The sequence below is a fragment of the Carlito syrichta genome, unplaced genomic scaffold, assembly GCF_000164805.1.
Source record: "Carlito syrichta isolate Samal-C Ts95f unplaced genomic scaffold, Tarsius_syrichta-2.0.1 Scaffold305809, whole genome shotgun sequence".
NCBI classification, from domain to species: domain Eukaryota; kingdom Metazoa; phylum Chordata; class Mammalia; order Primates; family Tarsiidae; genus Carlito; species Carlito syrichta.
Genome location: NW_007249905.1, coordinates 147,000 through 168,652, shown reverse-complemented (window position 1 = coordinate 168,652; position 21,653 = coordinate 147,000). Strand labels below are relative to the sequence as shown.

Here is a 21,653-nt window from a genome sequence, read left to right as displayed (position 1 = left end):
TCGTAGAGAGAGTAGCAACAGGTGTGCATGTTGAACCACCCTTCCCACAATGCTAGTCTGTGTGCTTTCAATACCAAAGGCACCAAGAGTAAATCTTCAGAATTTTATTCTTTCATACCATCAAAACTAACACTGTTCATAACTAAGTATGCTTTGAGTTACTCTGCCTCTATTATCCATAAAACATGGCTTTCTCTTTATACAGAAGAAAAGAAAAAGTACTGAAATATATTTTAATAAAGCATCTGTTACTTTTTGTTAATTGGTTTGTTTTTGTTAGGGATAATTTGTGTTTTATTTTGTTCCCTTTCATGCCATGAGTTGTCATACACTTGTTTCCTACAAATGACTATTTTTTAGACTTAAAGTAGAATGGAGATTTCAGAGGCTCATACAGTTTTTTGTGGGTTTTTTAATTGTTTTGCTTAAACTCAGCTGACAATTTTAATAACTCCATAAGGGCATTCCACCACATAGATTGATTTTTTTAAATTCCTTTTCTATATGAAACTAAAGATGATAAATACTTTCAAATTTTGAATCTATCTTGACCATATGGACTTCAATAGATAAATTCCTATTAATTTTCAACATGCATAATTTTGGGGGGGATTTTTGATCCAGGAGAATGAAGTTCTCTTAATTACCTCTTTCAATAAGTGTTTTAATGAGTAGACTCTCTAGAACACTTTAGGGGAAAAGCCTTTAAGATAAAAATCAACCTTTTGTGAATATATCCATAATTGTATAAAAACCCTTTGGAGTAGATTGATGGAGAAAATGCCTCTTATAATTTACCTTTTTCCTGAAAAGTTATGCAGAGTTTTTGTAAAGACAGGGCATGGAGATTTTTTTGAAAGCCCATTAATCAACTTCCAGATATGCTTTGGTTATAAGCTACCTAAAATCTTTGTGAGCATAACAGAATGAATAAACAGTGATTGGGTTATTTCAACCAAGTACATACAAGTCGATGTGTGATTTTAAAAATATATATATTTTGATTAAGAAAACTGTTTTGCAGGAAGAAAGTAATGAACAATAAGCACACATTAACTCCCTTTGATCAACTTTTATTTTCCAACTCACAGTTCTTCATAAGGACATTGGTCCCTGCCGCGCAGCCACAATAACGGGAACACTCTCTAGGATTTCTTTAAATGACGATGAAGAAGAAAAGGGAGCAAACCCTGAAGGGATAAGCTATTCAACTTTACCTGGAAATGTCATCTCCAAAGTCATCATCCAGCAGCCCACTGGGATGCACATGCCTATGGGCATGAACGAGCTCAGCACTCAGTGTTTGAAGAAAGAAAACAGTGAGTTGCGGAGAACTGTATACCTGTGCACGGATGACAATCTGAGAGGGGCCGACATGGACATTGTCCATCCTCAGGAAAGAATGATGGAGAGTGACTACATTGTGATGCCCAGAAGTTCTGTAAATACCCAGCCATCTATGAAAGAGGAAAGCAAAATGAATATTGGCATGGAAACCTTGCCGCATGAAAGGCTACTGCACTACAAAGTCAATCCTGAGTTCAACATGAATGCCCCTGTCATGGACCAATTCAACATGAACTTGGAGCAGCATCTTGGACCCCAGGAACATATGCAGAATCTGCCCTTTGAACCGCGCACAGCTGTGAAGAATTTCATGGCCTCTGAGTTGGATGATACTGCAGGACTATCAAGAAGTGAGACTGGATCAACAATATCTATGAGCTCTTTAGAGGTGAGCAACAGAAGATTAAACATTTCCTTGATATCTGATAGATAGATAGATAGATAGATAGATAGATAGATAGATAGATAGATAAATAGATAGATAGATAGATAATGCGATACTGATGTTGAGAAGGAAGACTTGCATTAGCTTTTTCAATTATGTATCAGACAATTTTTGGCAGGTTGGGATTAAAATTCCAGGTATAGAGTTTTCTAGTAATACATTAGGACCCCCCAGTTAAGATCACGATAAAAAACATAACCTATAATATTTTAGTGGGTACCTATCAGTTATAACTCTGACATAGCCGGGCTCGGTGGCTCAGCCTGTAATCCCGCGCCTTTGGGAGGCTGAGGTGAGTGAATTGCCTGAGCCCGCGGGTTCGAGACCTGCCTGGGCAGCGAGACCTCATCTCTACAATAAATCAAAAAATCAGTCGGGCATGGTAGCACATGCCTGTAATTCTGGTTACTTGGAAGGCTGAGGCAGAAGGATCACCAGAGCCCAGCAGGTTGAGGCTGTGGTGGCCAGAAGCGGCCACTGCACTGCAGTCTGGGTGACAGAGTGAGACTCCAACTCAAAATAATAATAATAATAATAACTCTGACATAATGGTAACTAAGTAGGGCACCTATAAATACACACACACACACACACACACACACACACACGCATGCATGCATCTGATATACCTTGGGATCTTTTTAGTAGGTAGTGGCTACATGGCTTTACAAACTTAAACTGAGATCTGCATTTTCTGTGTAAGAGCACCTGTTAAAAAGAACAGAAATTGGAATGTTTCTCATAGCTTTACCATTATGCTTATTATAAACTCTAATTTGTATTACATTAGATCAGTATAGCTCAGAGCAAATGTTTTGCTCTTAACTACAGAATACTGACCACTATAACACTGGGTGTTAGATTGTGTCTTTCATGTAATTTGAGCATACCAATTGTCAGGATTCCGAGGTCCAACCACATGGCCTTTGTTCCTAGTATGACCACCAAAAGTGAAAAACAAACACCTCTTGACTTCTCCCCTGCCCATAACATGATGCAGGGTGTAGCTGTGAACTGGCTGCTGATGGATATGTTGAATATACAATATAAAACATATATTCTTTTACACTATTGCCAATTATTTTAGTATAATAGATTACTGTATAAGACACTACCAATAGAAAAGCACAATCATAGGTTGCTTGCTTTTTCCATCAGGGATGTGCTGACCATTGTGTGCTCAAGTGTCCAAAAGTTCCCGGAGGCAATTGATCCACACTTTCCCCCAGTCATTTCTTTTACTATGTCAATGAAGAAACACCCTAAGATGCTAAAAAAAAAAAAAAAAAGGCCATGACAAATAAAGTAATTTTAAGGTTTTCTTAACTGGATAGAAGAGATTCTAGACCAAAAATGGGAATGTGAATAGAATCTAAGATAAATTCTCAATCAACCTCAAACAGAATGACATTTCTGAGAATAACTAGGTCAGAATCTTTCTTCAGAACCAAAGGCATAGGCACGGTCAGTGAAGCCAACTTCAACTTCAGGGTGGCTAGAACTTCCTCTGAACAAAAGCTGTCATCCTGAATTAGCAGAATAGCTTCTGCTTCCCTACTTGTCACTTGCATATTCCAGAGACTAGCAGGTCTACTATGATAATGAAAAACTACACAGTATTTATGCAAAAATCACAAAAGTCTTTGAAAGGATTTTTATTGAGTATGCATATAATAATATAACATCATAAGTAATCATAATGACCATATGAAAGTATTCTATATAGAATAGCTCTTTTTCATGTGCTAACGAGGTATGAATGGAATTGCATTAAAATATTTTAGTTGTTAGAAAAATGTTTTCCATCCAAAGCCTAAAAACCTTCCTGGGTTGACATTGTACAGGTTATGTGTGCTTGAACAATAGACTGCATTTCCAAGTACTGCTTTTGTTCAGTTTATGATTTTTCCAAATTTCTATATCCTTATTATTAAGCATAAGCATCATATATAACTGTGATTCAGCCAAAAGATCTGCATTTAAATGACTTAGAGATCTCAAAACTTATATCTTGAAAAGGATGGAAATTCAGAATGATAATTTCATTCTCCATTCTCATTCTTTAAAGGAGTTTAATAGTAATTTCCTGGGGTGACCATTTTATGAGGCAACTGAAAGAGAATATATAGATGTGGGAATGAATAATGAAAATTAGCATTTATATAGCATCTTTCATTAGCAGATCTTCAAATCACCTTAAAAATAGGAATTAATTAATCTTCACAACACTACTGTGCAATTGATAAGTTGTTATAATCCTAGAAGTAAAGTCATTTGTACAAGGTTATAGAGCGTGTGCATAGCAAACTCAGGAATAGAATCTTTCTGTCCTGATCAAGTTTATTCTGTCTAGAAGAGACAGAGATGAGCCTGGACATCCACGTAAAGGTAACTTTAAAGTTCTTTCTACCCCTTGACAGACATTTGGTCTTATGGAGAATAAAGACATGAAATGGATTAAGCCCTTATTCTATATATGCACACAACTGACAGATTTTGGAAATGGGACTGTGGTCCATGCAGATAAAGCCAGTAGTATGGCTTTCCATCAGAGCTGTGGATGCGCTGTCAAGACAAGTGTTTCGCTGTGCTAGATGGTATCTGCAGGGTCAGCTGAGGAAGAAGAGGCTATTCTGACAATAACAGAGGAAAAGTAGAAAGATGACTGGCATATCCACATGAAGAGTGGGATCAACAGTAGTGAAGAGGTGTCTTGAGTCTTACAAGATAATATAAAGATGAAAGCAGTAAATAGGTGGATCCCATGAGGCATAAGCAATAGAATGATCTGAGACCTTTCTCTCTCTGAGAAGAAAGGCTGAAGCCACAAGCACATCCATCCTGGGAGGCTGGTACAGCAGAGGCTACCATAGGCTCCAGGGTCCTTTCAATAATATAATATAAAGATATTCCTATTAACTCAGGAATTTGCCTCCAGAGGAGCTGGTTTTCACAAATCACCAATGTGGAAAGGGGGAAATGAGAGAGAGAGGAGAGAATAAATGCTACCAGTTGTAGCATGGAGCACATAATCCATGAAGAAGTGCAAGAGAGGAAGAGTCAGAGTTGAGGGAGAAAAAAAGAAAGTCAGACAGACTTGAGGGGGTAAAAGGGTGGAAGCATTTATTCAAATAGGCAGGAGGCAATAGCGAAAGAAGGGACATCCCCAACAAGCAGGCTCCAACCCAAGGAGAGTAGGCTGAGCTAACCCCCAATTGTTGGGTATAAAAATTTGAATATATTCTTGAAGTCTCTTGGCATAGAAACTCATCCAGATTTTTCTCCATGACTCATAGTGCCTTGCTTCTTTCTTGTAATATATTATCTTTCCACCTATAGTCATTCCCAAATGTGCTGGCTAAGCAATTCTAAAAATTTGAGATTGAGCGTTTCCACAATTATGGAATAAATGAAATATTAGTATGGAAAACATTTTCACAACAATGGCTCCAACCCTAGATATCCTCTAACAGCTCTGCTTAAGGCTAAGAAGAATGATATTGCCATCAGCACTTTAGTCATTCACCTTCAGTTAATGAACAAAATGCGTTGAACGCTTGGCATGTATAGAGCCACACAAAAACAACAAAACCACACTAGGTTTCTGCTTTGGAGCAAGAGGGGAGCAAAGAGGTATTTTGGCTCTCGAGCACTTGAGGACTATGAAATCTTCTTTAAATCCTTGATCCATTTATTTATTTTCTGAAAAATTAGAGGTGTGCTGTTGTAAGAAGATAGGTCAGGGTATGATCCTAGTCATTGAAGCACTGGTATTTATTTTGACAGGTTGTTGCTGTTAGACCTAAATACTATGTTCTCACTCAAGTCTTTCCAGGTAACATGCATATCTCTGCCAGTGGGCAACAATCCATTCTTTACCCTTTGCCCTCCATCACTCAAGGTTGATGCAGGCTCATGCGTGGCTGGCTTCTGGTTGGATTCAGTCAACAGGGAGTGCGGATGAGAAATTGGAGGTTGGAGAGGAGAGAGAAACCTGGGACGTTTCTCCCCTTCTCTTTCTGCATTTGGAACACCTAGGACCACTTTAGCTACAGCTCCCACAAGGCCCCAGCTTTCGAGGTGCCCTGCTCCTGGGCTGACGGCATCCAGCTGGCTCCCTTTGTCCAGCCAGAAGGCATATCTGCTTCTTCTCCTGCTTTTCCTGGGTGGTCCCTATGTGGCTTCTCAGCATTTCTATCATGCCAATTCTTGTGGAACACTTTGCTCCAATATAAACATCTTTAGTGGTTTCTTTTTTTCTGGCTTTAATTTTTCTCATCAATTAAAAAATCTAGCCAGGCACGGTGGCTCGTGCCTGTAATCCAAGCATTTTAGGAGGTGGAGACGAGAGGACTCCGAGTCCACAGATTCAAGACCAACCTGGGCAACTTGGTGAGATCTTATCTCTACAATAAATCAAAAAGTTAGCCAGGCATGGTGGCACATGCCTGTAGTTCCATCTACTTGGAAGGCTGAAGTGGAAGGACCGCCTGAGCCCAGCAGGTGGAGGCTGTGGTGGCTGTGAGCATGCCACTGCATTCCAGCCTGGGTGACTCTGACTCAAAAAAAATAAAATAAAATCTCAACGAGTAAGAGTTAGACATTACATTATAAAATTGTCTTCAAAAACAAGATTTTGCTGCTCTAACCTTCCAATTTATAAATAAACTTACCTATATATCTGAAAACATTTTCAGATCTGTCCCTCTCAATGTGTAAGTGGATGAAAAGAGACACTAATCTTGGCTACATTTTTATACACCAGTTTTTCTCTGGACATGAATTATTGAGCTCTCAGCATAATGGTTTTTAAAGGTAAAGTATTTTAGCAATAATATCACATTACAGGTACCTCCCTTACAGCTGTTGTAAGGATCAAATTAGATAATGTACATGAAAAACCTTTGAAAATGGTAAGGAGCACTTTAGATGGAAGATTGTGTTATTATTATGTCATTACCGTTCTGTCCTGAATTTCTGAGAAGAAGCTTGAATACTGAGCTAAATCGATATTCAGGATATTAGACAAAATGTTATGGCCTCACTTGGGACTGGGAGACTCTGTCACTAGCAGAAGCCATTATAAAACTGACCATGTGCACAATTTTTTTTTTTTACGTTTTTTTTTTCATGTAAGTCTGGTGAAAGGAAGGTTTGCCTTTCTTTACTGTTTTGCTTTTACTTCTGGGTTGGGGAATTTTGTCTTTTATGCAGGCACACAAAATTGGATTAAAAAGATTGGATAAAAGTCATTTTTAAAAATTAATTATTCTCAAATTTCATTTCCACAGCTATTTTTAATGGATTTGCTATCAGAGCCTTCTCCTTGCAAGGGAGTTCATTGCTTGCCGTATAATAGAAACTTTTAATGGCCGTCACATTGTCATTTATTAGTCAGTGGAATTTATTACTTGCTGTGAATCTTCTAGTGTCTCGTCCAGCTTAATTTGCAGTGACACAAACAATGAAGTATTCTCTTTGAGAAATTATTCATCATTCTTCAAGATTTAGATATGAAAAAATGCCTCTGTGCATCCACTCACTCACTATTCCTCTGAGTAGCCTCAAACTGCTGTGCATTTTCTCACTCTTAAATCATCCTCAAGGATTTTTTCTTTCTATTAGTAATAAGCCTGCCTTCCTGTAAGCTGTCTTGATTTTCTCAGCTGACAGGTAATCCATTCGTGATGGTTTTCTTTGTTTATTTAGTCCACCTGCTTAACCACATTCATCCAGAGTATTTCTGAGAAAAGCAACAACAACAAAACAAAAACAAGTCACAATATTTTGAGATTTTTTTGGCTGCCAAGTGCAACTCCTTCTATCACTCATTGCTAATTTTGTGAATGTCCACTACTGTGCAAAACCCCCTGCTAGGTGCTGGGAATAACAAAGTGATCAAGAGAAACATGGAAGGCCGGGCTCAGTGGCTCAGCCTATAATCCCAGCACTTTGGGAGGCTGAGACAAGTGGATTGCCTGAGCCCGAGGGTTTGAGACCAGCCAGGGCAATTTGGCGAGACCTCGTCTCTACAATAAAATAAAATAAAATAAAATAAAAGGTCAATTAGCCAGGCATTGTAGCGGGCGCCTGTAGTTCCAGTTACTTGGAAGACTGAGGTGGGAGGATCGCCAGAGCCCAGCAGGTCAACGCTGGGGTTGCCGTGAGTGTGCCACTGCACTCCAGCCTGGGCGATGGAGTGAGACTCCAACTCAAAAAAATAAAAAATAAAACAGAGACATGGATTCTGCCCTGGTGGAGAATAAACCCTATGGGAGAGACAGATAATTAACCTCGAAACCAATGAATCAGCTAAAACAGTGTGCAGCAGGTGGTAGTAACTATGGAATGTGAGGGAGAGGTTCCTTCAGATAAGGTCATCTGAGAAGCATTTGGAAGTGCTGGTATAGTGTAAGAAATAAAGCTGTGAAGGAACATGGCTTGCAAGGAGCTGGAGGGATGCTTCAGGCTAAAGAAACTGGAAGTTCAGAGGTCCTGAGGTAGGAAAGAGCTTGACATATTCTCACAGGATCAGAATAACTATGTAGCAAGAGGAGAACTCCATAAGATGAAGCTAGACTGGAAAGAAGAAACTAGACTTTGTAAAGTCTTATAAAACAATGGAAGGAAATAAAAGCTGTTAAGGAAAGAATTATCACAATTAATTCTCCCCCGATGCATGCAACCATCTATCCATCCATCCACCCATCCATCTATTCATGGATTAATTCATTCATTCAAGTATCCATCCACCCATCCATCTATCCTTCCATCCTTGCATTCATTCATTCATTCATCCACAATCTACCCATCCATGTATCCATCCATTCATCCATCACTTTGGTTGTTTAGAAGAGAAACAGTTAGAGGCCAGTTGCTGCAGGAAAGGAGATAGAGCAGAAAGCTAGATGACAGGAAGATAATACAGACAAGAGATGAAACTGCTTTTGACTAGAGAGGTGAAGGTGGAGATGAAAAAGTGTGGGCAGGTCAAGATTATTTCTGAAGTAGATCAGGTGGAATGTGCTGGTGGATTGAATGTGGAGGGTGACAGTCTCTGGCTTGACCAACTAGATATCCAGCATTTTCTATGATAAGGAAGACAGGAGAAAGGAAAGAATTTGGGGAGTTTAAAATATTTAAAATCGTGGTAATAAATTATGTTATCCAGAAGAGAATATGAGAAAGAAAATCACTCAGGAACTCAACACTTAAAAGGCAGGGATATGAGAAAGCCAACAAAGGAGACCTGCAAATAAGCTGCAGCAAATGGATGGGGGAGAAAAAGAGATGGCTGAGACATGGTGAGTGTTTTAATGAAGAAATGATTAACTTTCAAAAGCTTCTGAGAGTCCGATAAGATGAGAACAGGAAATTGCCCTTGGAATTTGACCAGATGGAACTCATCAGAGACTTTTGACAAGAGGCATTTTAGTGGAGTGTTGAGAACAGAACAGAACTTGGGGTGAGTTCTAAGTGGGAAATTAAGAAGAGGAAACAGCAAAGAACAAAGGATTCTTTATATCAAGTTACATGAGAATTTGGGACACATAGAGGGATTTACCTTCATAAAACATACCAGTATCACCCTGGCTTATTTTAAATTGGCATGCAGCCCTTTTTTTTTTTTTTTTTTGAGTCAGAGTCTCCTCCGTCGCCCAGGCTGGAGTGCAGTGGCATGCTCATGACCACCCCAGCGTCGACCTGCTGGTTCAGGTGATCCTTTCACCTCAGCCTTCCAAGTAGCCAGAGTTACAGACATGTACTACCATGCCTGGCTAATTTTTTCTTTTATTGTAGAGATGAGGTCTTACCAAGTTGCCCAGGCTGGTCTCGAACCCCTGGACTCAGACAATCCTCTCGCCTCAGCCTCCCAAAATGCTGGGATTACAGACTTGAGCCACCACGCTTGGCCGCAGCATTTTTTTCAGTGTTCAACTTCTTATTAAAATTGTTATGGATTGATCACTTTTATTCATTGATTCTCATTTTTTATTACAATAGAGATATAGGGTACAAGTGAGGGTAAACCACATAAGTAGGTTGCATGCAGGTGAAGTCTGGGCTTCTAGCTGGCCCTCACTCCCCCGGTAGTGGGCCAGGTACCCTTGGTGTTGTCACGTGTCCACCATTCTTCTCCATTCCTCCCTTTCTCCCTCCCCTAGCAGTGCCTAGCAACTGCTGATTCCTTCCTTGTGTTAATGTGACTAGTGGTCATTACTTCTAACCAGTTTCTTACCCTACAGTAACATTCCAGAGAGCCCAGAAAGATATTTGAGTAAATGTGTGAGTCAGTCCTTGTTTCAATCAGCATCAATGCTTTGAAAGACCTTTCAAGGCACTGAATATATATGAAAGGCAGAAACAGACCCAAACTAAATGGAATTAAAATTCTGGTTCAACATTCTGGTTCTTTCTTTATATCCCCAATTTCCCAATGCCCAGTGTTTCTTTACAATAAGCCAAATTTTGTGATGGGAGAGTTATATCTGGAGGTGGAGAAGTCCACTATTGTTACTGTATCATTGCTCGTAAACTCTTTTGTATTCGAATGATTTCAAGGTTTTTTTAATCAACAGATTTCCTTTCGAATACAAAAATATCAAATTTACACTTTTTTTCTCCTTCAGAATGCCATTGACAAGTGAGGGTTAATCTGCTTGAGCTTGCTTTATGCTTAGAAAGCATTCCAGTCCCCCTGCTGTCAGCCTTGGACTGCCTGGGTCATCTAATGATATTCTTGCTGAGTTCTAGTAACAACTGGCAAAATATCACAGGCATCTTGGCTGTAAGATATCCCCTTGGATCACTGAGCAGATAGCAAGAGATTGTAGAGAAAATGCCGGGTTTGGATTCAGAAGTCCTAGTTTGAGTCAGGCTCATTTGATTACAACCAGGTGAAGTGGGCAAGTCATTCCAACTCCATCAACCCTCATTTTTCCTCATTCATAATATGAGCAACATAAATAACATGTTATCTGCCCATCCCACAGAGTGCCTGGCATGATCAAATGAGAAAGCACTTTATAAACAATAAAAGGTTGAAATGCTTGGCTGGGGAACCTGAATAAAATTACACAAATTTCTAACTCTTTTGGACTTTTAAAAAAATCTGCCACATTTTTCCCACACTCTAATTTTTAAGGTTTTACTGCTCTATTTCCCACTTCCTTCAAGCCCCTCCACCACCTTCAGGCTCCTTTGAGTTAGATCTATTTGCTTCATCTGTTCATTCCTTAGACTGGCCCTGCCATACCTAATGTTAGAATTTAATTTTAATTAAATTAAATAGGGGAGAGAGAGAGATCTATTTGTAGGAGTGTCTCCATTTTCTTCCCATATTTCACGTTGACATTGGTGATGTCTGCTCTCAGAAGCACAATCTGTCTCTGGTGTTCTTCTAGGTTCCCACCTTTTGCTCTTGCTCCTGCAGTATGGACCCTTTAGAGATATGTTCATGGGCACCTGAGCCTCGCATTCAGAAGCAAACAGGATAATATATAGCCACTACCAACAGAGAACACCTCAATGTGTACGGTGGACGGGTCTCTTCCTCCTCTGGATAGCTGAGCCTTTTTCATAAGATTTCACTATTTCATTATCAAATGGAATGCAAAACTCATGACTAATGTTTTGTAATAATTGCTTAAAACTAAGTGTTTCCAGGTTTGAACTTTGCTGCGATGTCCTGCTGAGGCACAGTGCCAAGAAGGCAAAGCCTTCAGAAGCAGGATGGGCACATGGATACTTGGTCCAGCATATTATAGCAAAGCAGAGTGCGGCAGGCTGGAGCCTGGGTTTAAAGGATGCCTTTGGACAGCAGCAGTGCAGCAGAGCTGATATAGGGTGGGGTCAGTGCCTTGCCACAGGCTTTCCTCTTCCTGGTATCACCAGGGCACACAACCAGGGTGATGCTGGAGACAGGAGAAAGCAAAATCAACTTGCCAAGTCTTCATTTGATAATGCAGTCTCCTTCCAGCACTCTCCTTGATTGTACTCAAAGACTGGATTTTCAATTATAAACAGCTTCACCAAAATAAAAATATTTCAGAACTATTTTACGTTTGAAAAAATAAATCACTTTGGTTTATCACCTTCTGCTGAAGCATGGTTTGGGGAGTAGACCGCACAGGGAGGTTCTGGCTTTGCGATGACAATTTTAACTAGCTGCAGAAATTCTATCCTTGTTCTCAAGACATGACATGAATGATTTTTTTGTCTCTTAACATTCGCTAGTCACAATGGAGAACAGAGTCTGCCTCCAGTCTTGGGTACATTTGCCTGTTTAGTTATTGAAATTAGGATTGTAGTTTTTGAGATGGGAGCAGAAGGGGAAATAAAAACAAAAAAGTTTGCCCAAAGATTTATATATTTTTCCAACTACCTGAATATTACTTGCTTTAATTATTTATTAGTTCCCCTTGTCTTTTGTTTCTCTCCCCCAAATAAGGCCAAATTTCTTCTAAAATCTATATTTGAAATTTGCTAAGAATACCATTTTTACACTAATAGCATGAAAATCATATCCATGAGATTGCATTAATTTCATTTTAGCCCTATTTCCTGATTGTATCAGGCCTACTTCCTGAATGCTCTATTTTATTAATGCATTTTTATCTATAACCAGATTTCAGAAGCTGTTTGAGTTAGCACCAGAGAGGAACACTGTGAGACAATCCATTTATATCTACATTTTGCTGGGGTGCAAAATATTTGTTATTTTGCTGAATTAAAATAAATGCTTTAGCTCCTAAGGACTAGCAATGAGAATGGCCTTCTTATCATGGAGGACTGACAGATTTCAAGAAATCTGTGGTGAGGATTATGAGAAACTTTGGGACTTAGAGGACAGGGTAGAATTTGATAGAAATGAAGACTAAAGGTTGTTGGTGGGAGGTGTTGAGATGGCTGGACAGTTTTTCCTACACAATCCTTATTCCCCTGGGCCTGAAAATGGTTTTGCTATGGTAGGCCTAAAGCCTATTTCAAGGTTCTAATGTTTGTGTGAGTTTTCATAAGAATAATCTTTCCCTGCTGAAAATTAGAGTTAAAAGGTCAAGATGAGCAATAGTCTGTATTTTTATATTCTTCTATTTTAAAAGGAAGTCACAGTGAAAGTGAAACAATGTTGATTGAATATTTTGAAATTATGATGGAATATATATATACGTGTATGTATCACAAATAAGGAGAGTTATCTTTGTTAAAAATAATGGTTTTCATTTTGTTTGAATGACTAAACATAACTTTATTGATTTTTCTCCTTTTTAAAAATTTAACAGAGAAGAAAATCACGATATTCAGACCTTGACTTCGAGGTAAGTTTCTATGAATTATTTTATAATTTCAATTACTTGAATTCAAAATTGAAATATAATTACTTAAACATATTACTTTATGCAGCTACACCAGGGTAAGGATACTAGTATGCACTAGTTTAATTAGTCAAATGTTTTTAATTAAAATTTATACTGTATAGCTAGTTGTAGATAAATTTTTAAGTTCTAACTGCTTTAAGTATTTGCTGAAATGAGATTTTTCTGGATATGTAAGGGATTTATTTTATAAATTCTAAGTGGGCAATTTATGGTGGAGTTGGGTCTGGTCAATCCAGTTTGTTGGAAGGCAGGACTGCCGGCTTCCTGATTTTTATATTTTAAACAATGTTCTTGGTTTTACTTCAGTGACTTCCTAGAGATATCCTGTGAGCATGCTGGGGCTGGTTAGCTGGGCTTTCTCTGAGAAATTTTTTTTCTCATGTTCTGATTTCTATTATTTAGGTTCTCTGTGGGACATTCAGATTCTTTGTTCCAATAGCAAGTATTGACTCGATGTGCTCCTGTGTTTAACAAATGCCTTTTCACAGATATAAAAAAGATGGAAATTTTCATTTTCCAATTTACCTTGAATTTATATTGATGCTGTAATATTGATGCTGGAAATGACTGAGATGATACCATTCGAGCAGCTTTCGCTAAACACAAAATTAATGATGTTTGAGCATAGCATAAAACACACTTATGCATCTTGATAATTGGATATGATACAGAGTCTGCTGACATAATTGAATACAATGCATTATAAATGTTTCCAACTTGTTCATGCCCTGGTGATGCATGCATAGAACTCAATACTCTTAACCAATATTCCCTAAATCACAGAAGCCTCCTAGACCATGGAAACTCCTAATTCAGTCATTTAATTCATGTAGATGAAAGTTGTGGCTCTACAATGTACATCATATATCAAAATAAGACTTGTTTTTATTCACTGCAGTGGCCAACAATGGTTTTACCTTGACTAGAGTTTATTGAGAATTGGTTCTTTTTAGAAACATTTTAAACTACAAAATAAAAAGTAATGATGAAGAATCTGGGCTCAATGATGTAGTAGAAAATTTTAATTTCAGATGCAGTTTCTTTGTTGCAGCCTAGCAAGGGGTATAGGTTTTATTGCATCCTAAGTTTTTAGCATAAAAGTATCAAGAATGTAAGTTTGAATAAAAAATATTCAACTATCTTCATTTTCAGATTCTTTATGCTTTTTAAGGAACAGAAAACTTAATTTGTTTGTTTTTAACATTAATTCTTCAGGTAACCAAAAATAGAGAACTACACTGCGCTATTTTGTCTGAAAACAATAAGTTGTTCTTTTAGTACAGAAGGAAAGGAGGTGAGAATTAACCCACTAGGGATCAGTGGTTTCAAAATAGAGTAAAAATCTAGATCTAAAATTAAGCCTCAGTGCAACCAACCTAAGTTATATAATCACAAGCACTGAAAAGAAATCTAATCATACTGCGTCGTTGGGAGCATTAGAAAAACTGTTCCCTTTTCATTCGTTCTCTATGGCAACTGGTGGCAGACTCTTTGAGCTGATACTTATTTCTGTGTTTAGTATTCCATGTGTAAAACCATGGCATTAACAATATATGTGTTGGGAAAAACTAGGAATGTCAGCACAAGAACCCCTGGACATTTTCTTTAGCTCTTTAATTGCTGTAGTTACTGCATGAGTACTGTAGATGTCAAAATTGGGGGAAGGGAAACATTGAGACATTACTGTCTCTTTACAAATTGCTCAGAGTCCCTCCCTGAGTCCCATGTGCTGTTACAGGTGTATAGCAGAAACCACATGGATTAGGTTCAAAAGTTGTCATTAGATTTAAATGCTGATGTAATTTAATACAATCTAATTGTATTTGGCGGGTGGTTCTTGAGGCAGAATCCAAGTTGTAACCCCTCTCCTTAATTCAGGCTAGATTAATTAAATTCCCATCAAGCTCCCTGATGCCCCTTCTTCCCCTGCAAGCTCTGCCACACAGCAGCCTGCTATGACGCTTTATCACTGGCTGACTGCCTCCTGAACTTAAAGCATCTTCTGTTGAGGTTTTAAGCCCAAGACACTCCCTGGAGTCTAAACACAATAATAATACTCTAACAATTAGCATATTCCTAACACTCTTGCAGCTAGTTAATATTATATCCCAGGAAAAGTAATTTCAGGTAGCCAGTCTCCAGGACAACAATTGCATTCCTGGAAGAAATAGAGCAAAAGGTTGAATAGTCACAAAATGGTGAAACCTTGATCCCTGCCTCCTGGAACGTACACAGAAAGCACTGTAGTGATATTCCTGTTCTGTGACCCAATGCCTTGTTGAATTTGTATACCTGGCTCCAAGCAGGGATCCTGGTACTTAGCATTCAATAAAAATTTTTTAATGAATGAGAAAAAGTTGAATTAGTTTTCAATACAGTTTGCCTTAAAGAAAAGTTATTGGACAATGTACCTGAGTTAAGGCAGAGACTAGTAGTATAGAAAATGAACAACTATGGAGGTGACACATCAAAGACTGCCACAGTGGATTTCAAAGATACTCACATAGGATATAACTCAAGGATATAGAAAAATGGTACGTAGAGGTTCTGGGAGGAGGAAGAAACATGAGATTGGCTAAGGTGTGGCTCACTCGAGAAACAAGAAGCAAGTCAAAATTTACTTAAAAGAGCCCATGGAAGAGAACAGATGGGGTATAATTTAGAAGCCATAAAGCAGTTTTTACCTAATTTGCTATTAAAAAGCTGCTAAGTCTTTCCTATTGTATTTTGTGTTGCTTTTCTTTTCTTTTTTTCTTCTTTCTTTTCAGTGAGGAATGATTTGCTGTGATCTGGGCTTTTGAAAGATGAGCTGTCAGTAACAGGGAGGGTAGTTTGTAGTATGTGAAAAAGAAGTTGAAATATCATTTTGGAGCAGTTAGTCTACTAGAGAATGAAGGTCAACCTCCTGGATGTGGTAGGAGAAGACAGCAGTAATGAGACCCTGCAGGGCAGAATCCATGGAATCTGACCCTTAACTGAATGAACACTGGGCAAAAGGGTGAGGGGGCAGGAGAAAGGATGACTCTCCAGTTCTGATCCTGGTTTCTCCTAGAACCCATAGCAGAACCAGGGAAATCAAGGAGACGTGTAGTCAGAATGAGTTCCATTTTCACACTTTGAGATTAAGGTGCCTTGTAGGATGTTAGATCAGGGATACTAGGGTTATTTAATTAGGTCAAGCTTTGGCTCAAGGAAGTCCTAAGAACACAGTTACAGATGTCCCTTTTGAAATTGTAACAGATCACAGTATCCAGTCCATGTCAAAAGTATATGCGTGAAGAGGTATTTGTTTTGTATCTTGTCTTCCAAAACCACAGAGATAGAAAAATGGCACATTCTTCCGTGGAAATTATATAGACTTTCAGAAACATTTTAGACATATCTCTGAAATTTCCATGCCCACTTAATTTATGCTTCTCAAACTGGGGTGCCATGATGGTGAACAGGTCAGGAGAAGACACAAATGCTAGACACTCATAGCCCAACTTTGTGGGGGCTTGAGTTTTTATTGGGAGATTTGGGGGAACATAGTCAAATAAGATATATCACTTTATATTGCTTTGAAATTACTACAAACACAGCTAAACTTCCACATAGAAAGTAAACTTTATGTTAACTTCTAAATCCAGGGTATAAGATTTCAAAGAAATGTCCCACTTATAATTGACTTCTCCCTGCTTTGTTCCTGACCCCCGCAGGAAGTGCCATCAGGTCACTTTGAGAGGAAATGTTTGAGCAACTTAATCTTAGACCATTTCTGTCTTTCTATATTTACTAAATGTAAACTGGTACAAAATTATATGTTTACAGTAAGTGTACTCTTGATCAACAGTGACAAAATTTAAAAAATAAAACAACTAATTTTTTTTCCCCCAGATCCTTTGTCTAGTTCCTTTTAAGCCCTGGGGACACATTTATTCAAATAGAAACATATTAGAAATGTAGACACTGTTACATCATTCATGGAGCTACAGCTGCCCTGTTACTGACACGTTGGGACTGTGGCCAAGGATTGGCACATAAATAATCCCAATTTCATAGTACAACTTAAAGAATTAGGCTTCATTTCTATAGCATTCATTGCTTTCTTAATGAGTTTTGACAACCACTTAAGGCTAAGTGAATGACCTTCTCCTGCATTCCTGTCTCTGGCCTCTCATTCTTCCTCAAAGTGAAGGAACCAGAATTCTCCCTCAAGGTGGCTCATAGAAACTGGAACCTCTTTTTCCCCAAAGCAAGCCATAAAACCCAGAAATATTATTCTAACCTTCCCTCTATCTTGTCATGTAGAAACCGGCCATAAAGAAATTCTCTGAACTACCTTTGTTTTATATTAGACCATAGACCCTCATTCCAAAGGGGTCCTGCCCTACACCCAGGAGGAAGAAATGCTATAGCCCAGAAGACAAGAATTTGAGCAGACAGGCCTTGCTGTGCTTCCAGTTCAGTCTGTTACTATATGATCATCCCCTTTCTGTTGAATCACATTTCTGCAGGGCTGTCCATTCTTCACGAAGTCTAAGCATAAAAATGGAAGATTTTTCTTTGGGTTTGGGGTCATTATTCTGAAGGTTCCTGTGTCGTGCAAATCTTTGATTAAATATATTATATTTTCCTCTTGTTAACTTGTCTTTTGATGTAGAAGTGTCGGCTGTGGTCCTTGTGATAAGGAGGAAACGGATCACATATTTCTGCCCCTACAGGATTCATATGCAAAGCATGAGAAGAAAAATCATAGGTTTATTCTAGTAGATATGGTCAGTGGCATTGTAGTTGTATATAATTCTAAGGTTGGAAGAAATAATTCAGACAAACTTGTTTCTAATTTCTATCAGCATGTGAGCTCCAGGCCTCATACTCTAAAGTCTATAGTTAGGAGATTCTCCAACTCTCTTTAACAATTTCTCTCAGCCTTTAAAAATCTTTATACAGGAATACCTCTCTTATCAGTAATTCAGATGTAAACTCCAACTCCATGATTCACACTTCTGAATTTAAAAGTGAAAACCTCTAACCAGTTGGTTCCAAGCCCACTTATAGGTCCTTTATAAATCACTTGTGTGGAGAAAAAGAGAACACAATAAAATCAGAATGAGAGGCAGGGCTTCTGTCTGGAACCGTTAAAATGAGCCATCCTTCCCAGGAGAAGTCCTCTCATATAGAAGGAAAGAAGACAATGTTTCTAATGGTCTTCCATGCTGCAATCACCTTCCCTGGCCGTGTGCTTGTGCTAGTTCATTCATTTAATGTATTCAGCACACACTTATTGAGCACCTGCTGAATGACAGCTGCTGTGCTAGGTGTCAGGGATACAAAGATGAGTAAGTCACTGCTCAGGAGGTGTTCAGAGACACTACATGAAGACCAGCCCTTAAAAAATAATTACAGTACCTAAGAGATAGTTGCAAAGTACTCAATACCACAGAGTGTGTGGGCTCACTACAGAGAGCACCTGACCCGGCCTAGATTATTTTATCTCACTTTCCATCTAAACAGGACACAACCCCAATCTGAATAGTCTGAAGAGAATGTACATCTACATCAGCAGCATACAACAACGTTCACTATCTGAGCAATGGGCCACCAGAAGTCCAGTCTCCCCCAGTACACAATATGTCCATATGTCCATAGAACAAACATTTACTTGTATCCCCTGAGTTCAAAATAAAATTTAAAAAAGAAAGGAAAACCAGAATCCCAGCCCATTCACCACTCCTTTGTTTGTTTGTTTTAAATTTTTATTGTAAAGATGTGGGATACAATTCAGGGTTAGGTATACAAACATTGTTCATGCAGGTACCCCTGTTAATGAGGTTTACCCCTCCCTCCCCTAGCAGTTTCCCTTGACTGCCAATCCTACCCCTTACCCCCCCACCAACAGTTTCCCATTACTGCCAATCACTTTCTTATAGCATTATAATTGTTCAAGGTCCTCTTATGAGTGAGAACATATGGAACTCTGTTCTTTGTTTCTGTGATAAATCACTGAGTATGATCAACTCCAAATCCATCCAGGTTGCTACGACGTCCATATATTTGTCATTCTTTATGGTTGCATAAGATTCCATTGTGTATATGTACCACATTTTTTTATCCAGTCCAGCTTCGATGGGCAACATGGTTGGTTCCATGTTTTTGCTATTGGGAATAGAGCTGCAGTAAACATTCGTGTGCAGGTATCTTCTTTGTAGAATAATATGAGTTCCTCCTGGTATATTCCCAATAGGGGAATTGCTGGGTCATATGGAAGGTCAATTTCTAGTTCTTTCAGAAATCTCCAGACTGTTTTCCAGAGAGGTTGTACAAGTTTGCATTCCCCCCAGCAGTGTAGAAGCCTTCCTTTTTCTCCACATCCTCGCCATCATCTGTTGTTGTTTGTTTTATTAATAATGGCCATTCTTACAGGGGTTAGGTGGTATCTCAGTGTGATTTTGATTTGCATTTCTCTGATGATGAGAGAGGCTGAGCACTTTTTCATGTGTCTGTTGGCTGCCCGTATATCTTCTTTTGAGAAGTGTCTATTCATGCCTTTTGCCCACTTTTTAAACATTTCAACATTCACTTGTATCCCCTGAGTTCAAAATAAAATAATAAAAAAAGAGAAAATCAGAATCCCAGCCCATTCACCACTCCTTTGAACTCAAGAGACTTGCTTAGCCTCCTTGAGCTTCGGCTTCCTAATCAGTAAATGGAGATGATGGTTCCTGCCTCCCAGGGTTGTTGGGAGAGTTGAGAAAGATAACAATGGCTGCCATTTCTTAAGTGGCTCTTATCTGCATGGCCCAGTGATAAGTGTTTTAGATCCTTGTTTAAATCTTCAAAATAACCCTGCAAGGTAAGTCTGATTACTGAAACTGGGGCTAAAGGGAAATTGGATTTCATACTTCAGATACACAACTTGAAGGGTATGGAACTGAGATCTAAACACAAATATGTCCAGACCCAGAGCCATGAGATGTGACATGTTCCAAGTATTTAAAGGGTCTGGGAGAGTTCTTGGGATGTAGCTGGTGCTTGGGACATACAGCTTGCTTCATTTTTCTCAAATACCTGAAATAATATTAATGTACTTTATAGCATTGTTTTTTTCTCTAATATCAACAATTAAAGGATTGCAAAGGCAGTTTCTCTTGAGTTAAAAAAAAAGTATGAAGTGAAATAAAAGAGTTAAATGAAATAAGCTATTCAGAAGAGCATATTTCTTGTGCAGTTAGGTTGTTGGTCCTCTCAGAATGGAGTTTATATTACATCTTCAAAAATTTTGAGCAGTCAGGCATGGTGGCTCATGCCTGCAATCTCAGGACTTTGGGAAGCTGAGGCAGGAAGATTGCTTGAGGGTAGGAGTTTGAGAGGAGATAAGAGACCTAATCTCTACAGAAAAAAAATAAATAAATAGTTAGCCTGGAGTGGTGGCATGCACCCATAGTTCCAGCTACTCAAGAGGCTGAGGTGGATTGCTTGAGCCCAGGAGATTGAGGCTGTGGTAAGCAGGGATCATGCTACTGCATGCTAGCCTGGGCAACAGAATAAGACCCTGACTCAGACAGATAAACAAACAAACAATGTTGAGCAATATAAATCTGAATGCAAGGCAACATGACCATGCACTTATCTATTTTGCAAAAGATGTCTATTATATTTGATAGGCACTTGAATTCTATAGATATATAGATGTGACCAATCATAATATATCTTTGTTTATTTAAATAGAAAATCTGCATGTGGTAGAGATTCCTCATCATTCCAAGATTTTAGAAAACTGAGTTCTAAGTTTTAGAAAACTGAGTTCCAAGAGTTTTTCAGAGAAGTCAATTTATTTAGAAAACAGAATGTTTAAGTCATGAAAGAAAGAAAGATTAAGACAATTAAACTCTAAGGTCATTAAAGATACAAACATAGTCATTGAAATGGATTGATAAGATTTATAAGCACAAAAATAACTAATCAAGTAGTTAAGACCATCAACGGCATCTGAGTTGCAAATAAATACTCATACAAACAAATAAGAGGAAACCTTTAGTACTTTGAAAACAAAAACTACAATTAACTTTTTATCCCAGTGTACAGCTGGGTTATAAACTCTGCAGTGTTCACTGTTAAGTATTCTCATCAGTGGAACTTTCCTCCTATAACAATTTGAGGATCTACTTAAGTCTATGAATAAGAAGGAATCATGTGTGGAAAATCAGACTGAGCTCTTGTGGAGACATGAGCTGTCCATGGCAGCTCTCACATGATTCCTCTGCCAGAATCCAGGGCCATCATTGCTAAGGGGATTTCTGGCAGGGCCAAGGTAGCAGTTTCAAATCAGAATGATTATCTGGCATGAGGATAAATTGACAATTAATGTTGCTAGGTAGGAAGGGTCCCATATTTCAGCATCCAAATTTTTCATTTGCTTTGATATTCATTTCAGGTCATCAAGCTTTATAATTCAGAATAGCTTTAATGAACCTGTGTAGAACATTTCAAAATGGTTTTTG

At 38.5% G+C, this 21,653-nt stretch overlaps 1 protein-coding gene across 3 annotated transcripts in view; it reads left to right on the top strand.

The window, feature by feature from the left end:
- Positions 1-21,653, top strand: part of ADGRB3 (adhesion G protein-coupled receptor B3) — a 731,019-nt gene that overhangs the window by 697,870 nt on the left and 11,496 nt on the right. For all 3 annotated transcript variants that reach the window (XM_008062740.2, XM_008062741.2, XM_008062739.2), the window contains 2 exons: positions 1,092-1,735; positions 13,075-13,110. In XM_008062740.2, the coding sequence (XP_008060931.1) occupies positions 1,092-1,735; positions 13,075-13,110 (680 nt within the window). The remainder of the gene's footprint in view (positions 1-1,091; positions 1,736-13,074; positions 13,111-21,653) is intronic.